The sequence below is a fragment of the Echinops telfairi genome, unplaced genomic scaffold, assembly GCF_000313985.2.
Source record: "Echinops telfairi isolate 266 unplaced genomic scaffold, ASM31398v2 ScPeMD7_7422;HRSCAF=8460, whole genome shotgun sequence".
NCBI lineage: Eukaryota > Metazoa > Chordata > Mammalia > Afrosoricida > Tenrecidae > Echinops > Echinops telfairi.
Window position 1 is genome coordinate 3,304,099 of NW_022111322.1, and position 14,324 is coordinate 3,318,422.

The following is a 14,324-nucleotide window of genomic DNA, read 5'->3' on the forward strand; positions in this document are numbered from 1 at the left end:
TTCCATCATAGCACATTCAGAAAATTTTTACTGTTGCCAAATTTGGGGGGAGCCTCACATTCTGACCCCTATTAGGTCCTTATATCTAATTGTACTACCAACTCAAATGTTTCATGTAGATTGCCTACTTTAAAGATAAGAAACTTTTCTTTGCGTGTATGTATTTGGGTTTCTCAAATAAGAGTATTATGTTCACAATGTGATAAACAAGAAAGAAACTAACTTCACTACCAACAAGTCAATTCCGACGTATAGCAACAGACATAGGACAGCTCTAACAATGATGTAGTGCCAAGCTTACCTGGGCAGGTGTCTTATCAAATCAAAATTCTCATTGTAAGCAAAACCCAACCCAATTTGTATACCAGAGCATCCAAGGAAGTGGTTCTTTTTACAAAGAATATTTTTGAAATTCAAAACATTTCCAGTAACTAGATGTATAGATGAATACAATCAAGTTTGTGTTTTGTTTTGTTTTAATGGTAAATGACCCAGCCAGACAACATAAATAAGCTTCCAGAGTAGAACGATCTTCACTTTCCTGACTTCATTGTAAACATAAGAACTACAGAATGACCCTAAACCCATAAAATGAATACATTGAACATATTTGATCATTGAGCTTTCTAAGGTTCACTTTTTGAACTTCATTTTACAAGAAGGTAATGTACTTTTACACTAACATTAAACATTTGTATCTTAAAACAAAAACAAATCAAAATAATATACTGATATAAAGAACAGGCTAGTTAGCTAATGGTTACATTTGTAGTTTTCTGAAATCCAAACCATTAGGAATTTATTTCAGTCAGGCTTTCTCAAAATCAACAAACTCACTGCCATCAAGTCAGTGCTGACTCAGAGCAACCCCAATCATTCTGCGGAGGGCATGGTGGTTTCAAACTGCCGACCAAGTGGATCGCAGCCCAACAAGTACCACCATACCACCAGGGCTGCCCAAGGCTCTCTGAGCTTCCATTATTTATAGGCAACTCCAAGATGACATTTATTACTTCATAGTTTAGTGGTCACAATCAAAGCAAATAATACTCCTTCAGTGAAGAGAGACATGTAAAGAGAGGCAATTTGGACCTCTGCTGCTATGTCCACCACCCAGAACAATCCCTAACCATATCTTACTACTTAGAAAATCAAATTCAAATGAAGCAAAATATTCAAAAGGTAGCCTGTGATGGACATAATTGGGGTGACTGTACCAGAAATTTATCTCTGGCTCCTCAGTAAAGTACAGGCAATCCAGATACCTGTTCAGAGAAGCAGCAGTTCCTTTCCTTGACCAGTGAAAATGAACATAAAATTTGGCCTTCTTGGAAGTGCGCCTCTCTCTCTCCATAAGGAAAGTTTTATTTGCTGGCCCTCTTTGTTTCAAATACATGACTCACAAGTTTACGAATGTTTCCAATGACTACATTTCAATGTGCACTTCTTCAGGAAGCATTTGAGAAGATGCTTTTTTCTCACAGGCTGACTGTCTCTCACTCACTAGGGTCCAGGTAGTGGTCCTGGACAATTCCCTGTAGGAGCAAGTCCAATCACAGTGAATAGGTGCTTGCTAGCCTGATCAATAGGTTGTACTTTTTCACCTTATTTCTGTATGTGAGGGTCATATGCTGCTTTATTGTCCATGAGCCTCAGTTAAGAGACCACCAGGAATTTTTAGAAAAAGGACAGGAATTTTTAGAAAAAGGAATGAATATAACAGCTGACTGGTCCAGAAAAGCAAAACAAGTCAACACATTTTAATGGCTAAGTTTTCAATAAAAGTCACAACCAAAAAAAAAAAAAGTCACAACCACCGACAATAATCCTTTGAACTTTTCTTACTAGAGTGGAACACCAATTTTAGAAGAATCACTGATTTGGCTGGAGGTGGCACGAAACAACAGTCATACATAAGTCATGTGCTTTTCAAGAGGATAGCAATTTGTCAAGGTGGTACATCAATTGGTACTACTTGCCCACTGTTTTAGCAATTTTCAAACCCTTCTTTTAGTTATTTTTTTTAACTGAAAAGGAATAGGCTTAAACCTAGGAACTAAAATATATGTTGGTTCCTTATCTACATATTCTTCATCTTGGTCATGAGATCTTCCAAGCTTTCACCAGAATCTTGCACTGTAACCTCAGGTACAGAATCTTCTTGCTATCAAGAGGAGAGAAACAGAGTGAAAAAAGAACTACATCGGCTTCTGAAAGCCCAGGAATGTATGATCACTACGCTTTAACTATGTTCAACAAATTTATAGTTTCTAAAGTAGGTTTTCTTAACAAATATGCCTTCTGATGTTTAGGAGAGACAAAATATTTGACTTTCCCCACAATTCTTGGTTTATAAGGCATTTAAGAAGTACTTCTGCAAAAGAAGTAACTCCTGATGGTGTGGTGGTTAAAACTACCAATATACGAAACTATCTTTACTTAAGATCTACTCAATTTAATGCCTTAAGGAATGAACACAATTTTACATCTATTGCTTCCAAATAGTTTTTTAAATGTGCTATGCATATCTCCATATTAACACTACCTTTATCTCTCACACACATCTTAATGTCTACAGTATAAAATATCTAAAAGAGCACATATGTATTGGCATTAAAACTAGGATAAAGAATAAAACACATTTTCTCTTATATGATATTTACTTATGGATAAATCTGATTTTTAAAATACCTTTTTTGGAATTGTATATGCCACTGTAATTCCTTCGGGTAAATCAGGAACTGGCCCTGAAGAATTTTTTAGTTCCTCTTCTGAAACTTCAGATACCAGCTCAATACCTACAAAATGAAATTTGATCCTACAGCAGTTTTTAAGGAGCTTAATATTAATAATTCAGAAGTTGTTACTAACTGCCACTAAGTCAATTCTGACTTATGTGACCCCGGTACAGGGTTTCAGAAGCTGTAAATCATTATGGAAACAGGGAGCCTCAACTTTCTCCTACAGAGCAAGTGGTGGGTTTGAACCTCCACATTGCTTGCTACCAGGGGTCCTAAAATTTGTACAATATAGTAGTATTTCCTCCAATAAAAGATTTTGTTTTATAGTGGCCATTTCTACTTATAAAAGGATTCCTACCCCACTCATTATCTTCATGTATTATTTCTTCCTCTTCTTGAACAACCTCCTGTTTGGGCAGTGCTGCTACCTTTTTCTGTGGAAATCAGACAAAATAAAAATGTTTTTACTCCATCTCAGGTCTTTGAAGCATTAACCAACAATTCAAATAGACTTAATCTTACCAAAATCAAGAAAGGGTTTTGACAATATAGAGAGTAGCCATACCAGGAGGGTAAGGGGAAGGTGAGGGGAGAAAGGAGGAACCGATCACAATGACCTACCTATAACCCCCTCCCAGGGGGATGGATAACAGATAAGGGGGTAAAGGGAGACATCAGACAGTGCAAGACATGGAGAAATAATAATTTATAAATTATCAAGGGTTTACAAGGGAGGAAGGGAGGTAAAATATGAGGAGCTGATACTAAGGGCTCAAGTAGTAAGAAAATGTTTTGAAAAGTGGATGAAGGGAGAAGTCGGACAGGGCAAGATATGACAAAATACCCATTTGTAAACTATCAAGGGCTCATGCGGGAGGGGAGAGCGGGGAGGGAGGGGAAAAATGAGGACCTAATGTCGGGGGTTTAAATGGAGAGAAAATGTTTTGAGAAACGATGTACAAATGCGCTTTACACAATTGATGTGTGTATGGATTGGGATAACAGTTGTATGAGCCCCTAATAAAATGTTAAAAAAAAAACAAAAACAAAAAAAGAAAATGTTTTGAAAATGATGGCAACAAATGTACAAATGTGCTTGACAGAATGGATGGATGTATGGATTGTGATAAGAGTTGTATGAGCCGCCACTAAAATGATTTATAAATACATATACAATAGAAATCTCTGCCAGTAAAATAAAGTTCCAAGCAAATAGTGTTAAGGAAATGTCATGAAGAGAGTAAAAAAGTTATTTATAAAATTTGTAAATGTTGGTTAAAACAAAGAGAAAGGTTTTGAAGCTATTCATTTTCATTTGTAATAAATTAAAGCTTTAAAAATCTAGAATTCATTTATCTTCTAGTCCAAATCTACACATTGTTCCCTTTCCCTATGCAATATGAGGCCTCATCCATAAGACTGACATGTACCTGATATTCGCCTTGCTGTTTCCTGCAATTTCTGTCATCACACTGAGGGTTTGGCTTCATGGACATAGTAGGGAAAAAGTCTTGCATCGCATTGTATCCAAGGTAAAAACTCACAGTGCCAAAATTTAACAGAAACCTAGAAAACAAATCAATAGAGAAATCAAACCAAAAGAGTATTAAAAGAAAGTACCCGAATTTCCAAAAGATTATTTTAAAGCAGGTCAGGATTTTTGTGTTATATGCCTCAGAAGACAAAGCTCTCATTTATAGACCAGGATCATAGTCCATGAACAAGTGACTGAAGGAAATAAAAGACACGGTAACTTCATGAATGACTAACACAGATAAAAATGCCACCAATGCAACCACCACCTTTCCATAACTTCAAGAGACATGGTTTTAGAGAACTTATAGCGCTGGCAAAGCATCACAGGGATCCATGAAATACTATCCAAAATCCGACTTCTAAAAATGTTTATGTAACTTAAAATGGCTCAGTGATTCTAGCACAATCATTCACATAATGAAGATCGAGGGCTTCCTCCCATAAAGCTAACTGTGCCTCTTCCCAATCAAATCTGACTCCAAAAAGCTTCTGTACAGAGCAGGATTTCCCAAAGTAAGTGACACTGCCCCTGGAGGAAGGGAAAGGCTGGGACATCCAGGAGGCTGCAAGAGCAGTAGTGACATCACTCTGGCTTACGGGCTGCAGTACAAGTGTTTTCAGTTGTTAGGGAGGCGCTGAGTCAGTTTCTTCTAAAAAGGGAATGGTGGGCCAAGTAAGTCTGGAAACGCATGGTACAGAGCAAAAGTCATGTACAAAAGATAAGTAACCCAGGGAAACATGTCCCCAAATCCATGGTATAATGAGACCAGACCCTGAGCAATCGATATGAGTGGACAATTCACAAAACAAATGTGTCTTCAACTTTCTCTCAATCGATGACATACCCCCTTTTCACCAATCAGATTCACAAAGACTAAAAAGTTTGATAATGATCAATGTGATCAAAGGAGGGAAGGTACTCCTACATTGCTGGAAATGCACAACTCCTTTGCAGGTGAAATTTGCGACATCTTTCAAGAGAAACTTCACTCCACTTCTAAAAATCCATATGGTAATAAAATTAGTATACAAAAACAAATGCAGTGTGTTGGGAAGCATTATCGATAATAGCAAAATCTTCTAATTAGTCTAAGGGTTCATCAGTGGAGGACTGATTAAATAGGGTACATCCTTAATAGAAAATTGTGTAGCCATGATTTCTCTCCTTTTTTTTGTACCATATTATAAAGTGTTCTTTTGGACAGGGCCTATTAAAGTCTCTATAGATGATTTCTTGTTGATATAAAACAATCCTAGACTGCTACCTTGAGAGTTCCTATGTATGTGTTTTAGAATTTCTGTGCTGGGAGCTGACATTTCTCACTAATAACAGGGTGACTCCCTGTCATGCTCCAGGTTCTTTTTTGTTGTAGTTGTTGTTCTTATTTTAGAGGCCTAAGAAGCAGATAACTAAGCTTATAAAAGTTGTAAAGTGAGAGAAGAAAATAATAAAAGGCCTGAGTTAGGGCATACCTAGATGGCCTGGCTTTTAAAAAAGTATCAGTTGGCACATACACGCTTTGATATTAATTTCATTTGCAAATAAATTCCTTCTTTTTAGTAGGTCTAACCCATTGCCTTTGAGTCAATCAGACTCATAGCCATCCTGTCAGGCAGACTGGTCCATTACGGTGAAAAAGATTAAATGTTTATAGGAGCAGGCAACCTCATCTTTCTCCATGGAGCTACTGGTGGGTTTGAACTGTTGACCTTGGAGTTAGCAGCCCAATGCTTACCCTCTTAGATCACCAGGACTCCTACTGACTGTTTACATAGCTGTTTATTGTTGGACACCTGTTTGGGGATGGCAGAGGTACTGCCATAACTAGTGTTCTATCATCGTCAGATTTTTCTGATCCATGTGTGTAGATGTGTGCAGAGTAGAACTGCTCCACAGGCCTTTCAAAGCTGTGACCTTGTGTGTAGTAGCAGATGAACACACCTGTCATCCAAGGTGTCTCCCTACAAGTTGGAATCAAAAGCTGACTGCCTCATCTCTCTCCCACAAAGCAGCTGGTGAATTTGAACTGCCAGCCTATGGTTAAAAACTGAGACAGGGTTGACTCAACAGCAACAGCATTATTGTACTATTTAACAAAAGCTAGTCCAAATGTAGAGCAGTTAATAATTCACATGTATGTATAAAAATTATATGTGTATATGTAAGAAGGGGCTTCAAAGAGTTGGTGGAAAAAATACCATTATCTTTTAAGTTTGTTTTTTTTTTCCATGAATTTTTGACACCCCTTTGTATACATTGGCACAGTAGCTACAAAATGGGCTCATAACAATTGTGAGAATGGCCCAGGAGCAAGCAGTATTTCCTTCTGTTGTACATATGGTTCCCATAAGTCAGAACATATCTGACAGTACCTAACAACAACAAATACATTACATACGAAAAATACAAGTATATGCATATATACACATACACATATATACTCTTTGTATCCACATAAACGAGGCACATCCTCTAGATTACTTATCTACTTTAGACCATGTAGATGCTATGTATCTTTCTGCTTCCTCTTAACATTGAGCAATTGTATCTTCATTTTCCTGAGTATTTTCAAGCTGCAGTTCAAATACTAAAGTCTGGAATGTGCATGTAGGGCGCCTACAGATACGAAGGGCAGACTATCCATATAAAAATAAAAATAATATGGCAAAAATAAATTCAGTCCTTAGCTGGTAATTTCAATTTTTGAAGTAATTTATGAAATACATTTATTTATATCAAAAGCAGAGAAAATTATTCAGAAAAGTTAGCCCTCACTTACTTTAACACATTTTGTACCAAGATTCCAGCCACCACTCCCATCGTGGTAGGAAGACTAGCTGCACAAACACCTTCTCGTTTCAGAGTTTTCTCGTCAATATTTGCAGCAACGACGAGCGGTGGTGCACACTGCACGGAAAGGAATGAAAGAAGCGCATTTCACAAGAAGGAGGTGGTGAGGTTCCCAGTGATATTTCATCCTAGTCTAAGTGTGCTTTTTCTTTGAATTGTCACACATTCTCAATGACGCTTTAAGAATGAGAAGCCCTGGGGACAGGTGGGGAGGGGAGCCGCAGTGGCTAAGCGCTTGATTGGCAACTCAAACTCATCAGGTGCTCTTCAGAGAAAGCTACGGCAGCCAGCTTCCATAGAGATTACCAACACCAAACCAAACCTACTGTCGTCAAGTTGATTCCCACTCAGAGAGGCACTAGGTAAGGTTTCCAAGATTGTAAATCTTTACAGGACTAGTTGGTGAGTTTGAACCACTGACCCTGCAGTCTGCAGCCCAATGCCTAACTCACAGTTTCAACAAACCTCCCTTAGGGGCAGTTCTAATCTATCCTATGGGTTGCTATGGGTCAGAATCAACTCACTGGTAACAGGCTAAGAACTCTCGTTGCTAAGAGTGAAAAACAGTCCTAAATGAATAAAGCATACCGCAAAACAGGCAGATTCTCCAGGAATTATGAGCTGTATATGTCCTGAAACGGCATTTTCACTAACTCCAGATTCCATCCATGTTTGTCCAAGTTCATTACAAGCCTTCAGAAAATGGGTGGAAATACAAGAAATAAAACCATAAAATTGTAGTTTGCCACAAATTCTTTTGATGAAAAATGAAATGGTTTAAATGAATGGATTACCGAGTTTAAAAAAGGATCTGAATTAAAGAGGATAGTTATAAATGACGACTTTCTTGGTAACTGAGAAGTAAACTTACAGAGTTCACACACAAACCAATAAATATCTGGTTATTAATTAAAGTGAAGCACAATTGCATTTTTTTGTAATAACGATCTAAGAATTCATTTTCCTAAAGTAATTTTAGAAATAAAAACACCAAAAAGTCAAAAGGTCATTAGAAAAGTTAAAAGTACAATTTCAATTCAATTTTACTTTGGAAAAAAACAAATTTATATACATATAAAAAAACAGAAGAGACCGGGAAAAAATGGCGACCCAATAGGACTCACCTGTCTGGAGCTCCTGCTGCCAGACCAGAAAATTGGAAGGTAAGGTGAAAGAAATGGGGAGGTGGAGCCCTGAAATTAGAACTAGGGTACTAGGGTCTCTCCTGAACCCCTTTTTCGCATGTGATTTCCACTCACAAAGCAAACAAAGAATGCTTTAAAGTGCTCTAGCTTTGGAGAGCCCGCAGGAACCAGCTGTGCCCTTGCTGGGAGCAGCGATCTCTCCAGGCTGATGCCCTAAAGGGGACAGAATCCCAGACACAAGGAGAACCCCACGCCGGAGCTCTCCACGCTGTTGGCTGCCTTGAGCTCACAGCCTGGGGAGTGGAGGTGGTGGGTAGCCATAATTTACAGTAGAAGAAAAAGCAGAGTTTTATCTCAGGTAGATCGTGGTGTGGGAGAAAACAGGCAAATAGTCGGAGGCCAGGGAGCGAATTTAATTGCAACTGGCCAAGAAGAAAACAACCGCCCCTGATAAGCTGGATCTCCCCCTCTGGAGGTCAGCCTGACAGCCTCCAAATCAGAGCACATCACAAGCATAATAAAAAAAAGGTGAAATATATATTATTGGTTTAAAACTCAAACCCCAGTCTGGTTGCTCAGCTCGAAGGAGCACATAGGCGAGGGCCCCTAACATAAATCAGCATAAGAAGAAACCTAGCTAAGGAATGCCAGAACTCAGCTACGGGGCCTGGTGGCTTTTTGAATAACAAAGACCCACTGTAGCAAGTGTCAGCTTCAAACAGCACTGAGCTACAGCCTAGAGACTGTGGGAGACAATTTGATTTGATTCTAGCTGGCCAGAGGGATAAAAGAATAAGATCCTCTGATCTAGTAGGCACCAGCAGTCTAGATAAGACAATAAGCCCAGCTCCCCTTTCAGTGATTCTAAACATAGCTGGGGAGGCCCTGCCTGCCCTGAGGCCCTAGACGGAGCTGTGGGAACACTGCAGCCCCTGCCCCTGCTGCAGTGCTACATACAGCACAAGGCAGGTATGTAGTGAACTCCAGCATTCAACTGGCGCCTGGCCACGGGTGCGATCTTGTCTTTGAAGTAATCCCACACAGCATCTGTGGAACCCTACATCGGGTGCAATCTTGTCTTTGAAGTAACCCCACACAGCATCTGTGGAACCCTACATCAAACGGGTACACCATCCCGCTACCTTGAGGAAGAGTTGGAACTCCTCCAGCCTCATAGACAGGTGATCATGTCTCAGTTATCTCCTTACCTACTACTCTCTTTCTTCTGTATTTATTCACTAGCCCTTCTATCTTTCCCACCACAGTCAGAGCTCAGGTTTGTATTGGGGTTTTTCCCCCCCTCTTTCTTCTTTTTCCCTCTTTTTTTTCTTTCCCCCTTTTTCCTCTTCTCTCCCACTCTCTCCTATCATATGCCACTACTGGCTTCCAGGTCGTCACCCTCTGCTTAGGGCAAATAAACTCACATAGCAGGAGGAACTCCAGTCTGACTTCCGTGGGAGTGCTGTACAACACACAAGGCAGCTGGGACAAACTACGCTGCGCTGCTGAGGAAACCTTCGGACCTCTGAGGCGATCTCGTCAACTAGGACCATTCTGCCAAGCACCACTGGGTCCCTGCATTAAAAGGGCACACTAATCTGCCATTGTGGGGCAGGGTCTAAACCCCTCTGGCTCCACATTCAAGCAATCAGGGATCAGCTATCTCTTAATACTTTATTTCCTCCTCTCTCTCCTCCCTCTTTGCTATCACAGGCAATCTTAGTGAGCATAGTTGGGTTTTTTTTCCCCCCCGTCTTTCTCTTTTTCTTCATTTCCTCTTTCTGTCTTTGTTCTCTTCGCTGCTCTCTCTGCTTTTATGATTCTCTCTTCTCCCTCTCATTCCTTTCACATGCCAATGCTGGTTCCCAGACCCTTACACTCTGCCTAGGGCAACCCTCTCCTCCCAGTGGGCAGCCCGACCCCTAAGACAGGGCTCCACACAATTCGGATCAGTGCTACAGAAAGCACAGCACAAGGTCAGCCACTTCTTTATTTTTAAAATTCTCTCTGCTCCTTCTTTTACTCTTCTTTTTAATTTTTTTCTGTTCTTCTTTCATGTTTCCTTTTCTCCTCTTCTTCCTGCCACAGCCTCAGCAGATTCCATGCTCCTTTTTTGTTTGTTTTTCTTTCTTTCTTTTATTTTTACTGTTTTCTCTTTTGTTTATACTCTGTGAATTTTAGTTGAGTGTGTGTGAGTGGGTATCAGTTTGCTTGGCACTGTTGCTCCAGTCTGAGTCTTCCTCTTTCTTTTTCCTCTCCTTTCACTCTATTTCCTGTCACAAGCCACTAGCAGCCTCCAGACCACTCCCCTCTGCCTAGGGCAACTCTGAAGGCCCAATTGGGGGAGCTTCCACCAGCATTTATTAGCTTGGCAAGCAACTGGGGAATTCACGCCGGTCCTCTCCCACACACCAAGCAGCAGGAGATTCTCCCCTGCAAAAAGTGAGGGAATCCCCAGCCTAAATCCCGAGGCCCTACAAGTGATTGGGGGAAACGCCTGACCACCACTGGTGGGGCTCCACACTACTGCGGGAACATCCACCAAACCTCCAAGGTGATCTCTCTGTCTACAGTAATTCCCCTGCCAGCTACACCAAGGAGAGTATACCCACATGCACTCATAAGCACTCCAGTTGCAAAGGAAACCACCACAGGCCAGCCGAGGTGCTCCAAGAACCGTGAAGCCTACTTTGAGATCGGCCAGGGAAGCAACACCCTTGTGGGCCCACAACAACCCGACCAGTGTCACATGTGAGGAATACATCCAACACACATTCCAAGTAACGAAATACTGGACGGCTAGGATAAGAGTGACACGAAAGGAAGATATAGCGAAAGCCTGACCCCTGAGTAGAGCTACCAGCAGGTAATTCATAGAAGTACTCATATGAATCCCCCAAGAGAGAGAACAGGGCCCTTCGACTCAGGAAGATGGCTCCAGGCTCCTCTAAAACAACACGAAAACAGCAACAAGTTCTAACAGCTTCATCGAAAAAGCAGAGGAAACAGAAGACAATGCCGGAAGAAGTCATGAATCTAATCATGGGCATATTAGAAGCAGATATTGACCTGCAACAAAAAGAAATTTTCAAAATGCTGCTTAAATTCATAAAAGATATGAGGGAAGAAATGCAGAAAAAAAGATGAAATGATAGAGGACATAATGGCAAAGCACCAATGGGAAATACTAACATTAAGGGATGAAATAACAAAATCCAGTGGCAAATTCACAGACCTTGCCAATAGGCTTGAGGAGGCAGAGAATCACACCAGTGACCTAAAGGATAACCAAGCAGATCTCAGCAAAAGGGAAAAGCAGTCAAATAAGACAAACAAATTAGCTGAAGAAAACTGGAGAGCCATGTCTGATGCTATGAAAAGAAAAATATTAGAATAATTGGACTTCCAGAACAATACACAACAAAGAAGTCAACAGCAAAAATTGCAAGGGAATTCTTATGGGAAAACTTCCCCAGCTTAATAAATGAAAATCAGGCAACCATTCAAGAGGCTGAAAGAACAACAGCCAAACTGAATCCCATGAAGTCACCAAGACACATAATTGTCAAATTATTCAACTATGAGGAAAAGTAGAAGATCATAGAAACAGCTAGGGAAAAGAAAACAGTCACGTATAAACGTACCTCAGTAAGAGTATGTCAGACCTATCAGCGGAAACGATGAAGAAGAGGTAATGGAGTCACATATTCCAAAAATTGAAGGAAAACAACGCAAACCCAAGAATACTTTACCCAGCCAAATTATCTATTAAGATAGATGGAGAAGTAAGAGTCCTCCCAGACAAGGGCAACCTCAAAGAATACATAAAAAGAAACCCAGCCCTACAAAAGATCCTTGCCGATCCAGTATGGGCAGAAGATCAACCCTCACTGAGGGCAAATAAAAGACCATCACAGAGAACAACTACACCCATATGGCGACAAAGAGAAAACAACCCCCACGATAGCATCAGCTCAATAGTGAAAAGAAGGCAAACATAAACCACACACACAACACAAGCGGATAAGATAGGTAGATAGGAAAATACCCAACACAAAAGGTACATGATGACATCATAGAGTCCACAGATGGATATAATAACACTGAATATCAATGGCCTGAACTCAGCCATTAAAAGGCAGAGTCTAACAAACTGGCTCAGGAAATATAACCCATCGATCTGCTGCCTCCAGGAGACTCATCTCAAGCTTGTGGACAAAACAAGCTGAGATTAAAGGCTGGAGAAAAATGTACCAAGCAAATGATAATGCAAAAAAAGCAGGTGTACCGATCTTAAAATCTGGCCAAATTGACCTCAAGATACAGGCCATAACAAGAGACAAGGAGGGGCACTATATAATGCTCAAGGTTAAAATAGACCAAGAACCAGTGAGAATAAACCTAACAAGAGACCTGCGAAATTCATAAATCAAACACTCCAAAAGATGAAAAAAGAGATCACAAGCTCAACAATTATACTTGGTGACTTTAATACACCACTCTCTGAAAAAGGCAGATCATTGGGAAAGAACCTCAAAAAGGAGGCTACAGATCTAAATAGCACAATTGGACGACTTGACTTGATATCTTCAGAGCTTTCTACCCACATGCAAATGAATTCACATTCTTTTCAAGCCCACATGGCACATATTCGAAAATAGGCCACATGCTGGGACACAAGTCAAACTTCAGTAAATTCAAGCACATTGAGTTTAAACAGACATCTCTCGCTGATCACTGTGCCACTAAGCTGGAAATTAACAGAAGGACAGTGAAGAAAACAGGGGTAAACAATTGAAGGATGAACAATTTCCTATTGCAAAAGGAGTGGGCATTGACCCAGATCAGAGATCAAATCAGGAAGTTTCTAGAAACCGATGAAAACTAAAATACAATGTGGGATACAGCAAAGGTATTTATCAGAGGAAGGCTGATAGCAATAAATGCACACATTAAAAAAAAAGAGAGTCTCCTGGATGATATGCTGACACAAAAATTACACCAATTAAGAGCAGAGTCAACAAAACAACCTTACTAATATCAAGAAGATAGCTATAATAAAAATCAGAGCCAAGATACAGGAGAGGGAAAACAAGAAAACTGGAAAAAATGAATGCCGCTAAAAGTTGGTTCCTTGAAAGAATTAAAAGAATTAATAGACCTCTGGCAAACCTAACCAAAGAAAGGAAGGAACAAACGACATTTGTAAGGATAAGGGATGAAACAGGGGACATTACAACAGACCCTAATGAAATCAAAAGGATAATCACACAGTACTATGAATGTCTATACTCTAATGAATTCAATGATTTGGAAGACATGGAAAAATATTTGGAAACACAATCGCTCCTTAGACTATCCCAGATGGATGTCAAGAACCTCCAGAGACCCATAGCAAAGGAAATAATAGACAAGGTAATCAAAGGATTACCAACAAAAAAATCCCCCAGGCCTGATGGATTCACAGGAGAATTCTACCAAGCATTCAGGGAAGAACTGATACCAATCCACTATAAATTCTTCCATAAGATAAAAAAAGATGGAAGACTCCCAAATTCTTCCTATGAAGCTAGTATAACTGATAGCAAAAGCGGGCAAAGATGCCACAAGAATCGAGACTATAGACCAATATCCCTAATGAACATTGATGCAAAAATCCATAACAAAATACTGGCCAATAGAATACAAAACCATATTAAAAAAATAATTCACCAGGACCAAGTGGGATTCATTCCAGGGATACAGGGATGGTTCAACATACAAAAGACCATCAGCATTATTCGCCACATTGGCAGGAAAAATATTAGAACCGCATGATAATATTGATAGATGCGGAAAAAGGATTCAACAACATCCAACACACATTCCTGTTTAAGACACTCATGAAGATAGGAATAGAAGGATAATTCCTCAATATTATACAAGCCATATATGAAAAACCAATGGCTAATGTAGTAGTTAACAGAGAAAAGATGAAAACAATTCCACTGAAAACAGGAACCGGACAAGGATGCCCCTTGTCCCCACTCCTATTTAACATCGTACTGGAGG

At 39.9% G+C, this 14,324-nt stretch overlaps 1 protein-coding gene across 1 annotated transcript in view; it reads right to left on the reverse strand.

Annotated features, from left to right (window-relative positions):
- Window positions 1–458: 458 nt before the first annotated feature.
- Window positions 459–14,324, reverse strand: part of UBA5 (ubiquitin like modifier activating enzyme 5) — a 31,954-nt gene continuing 18,088 nt past the window's right edge. Inside the window, exons 7-12 of the mRNA XM_004715989.2 lie at window positions 7,717–7,821; window positions 7,058–7,185; window positions 4,172–4,307; window positions 3,100–3,175; window positions 2,692–2,798; window positions 459–2,164 (exon numbers count right to left, since the gene is read on the reverse strand). Of these exons, the coding sequence (XP_004716046.1) occupies window positions 2,081–2,164; window positions 2,692–2,798; window positions 3,100–3,175; window positions 4,172–4,307; window positions 7,058–7,185; window positions 7,717–7,821 (636 nt within the window). The 3' untranslated portion in view covers window positions 459–2,080. The remainder of the gene's footprint in view (window positions 2,165–2,691; window positions 2,799–3,099; window positions 3,176–4,171; window positions 4,308–7,057; window positions 7,186–7,716; window positions 7,822–14,324) is intronic.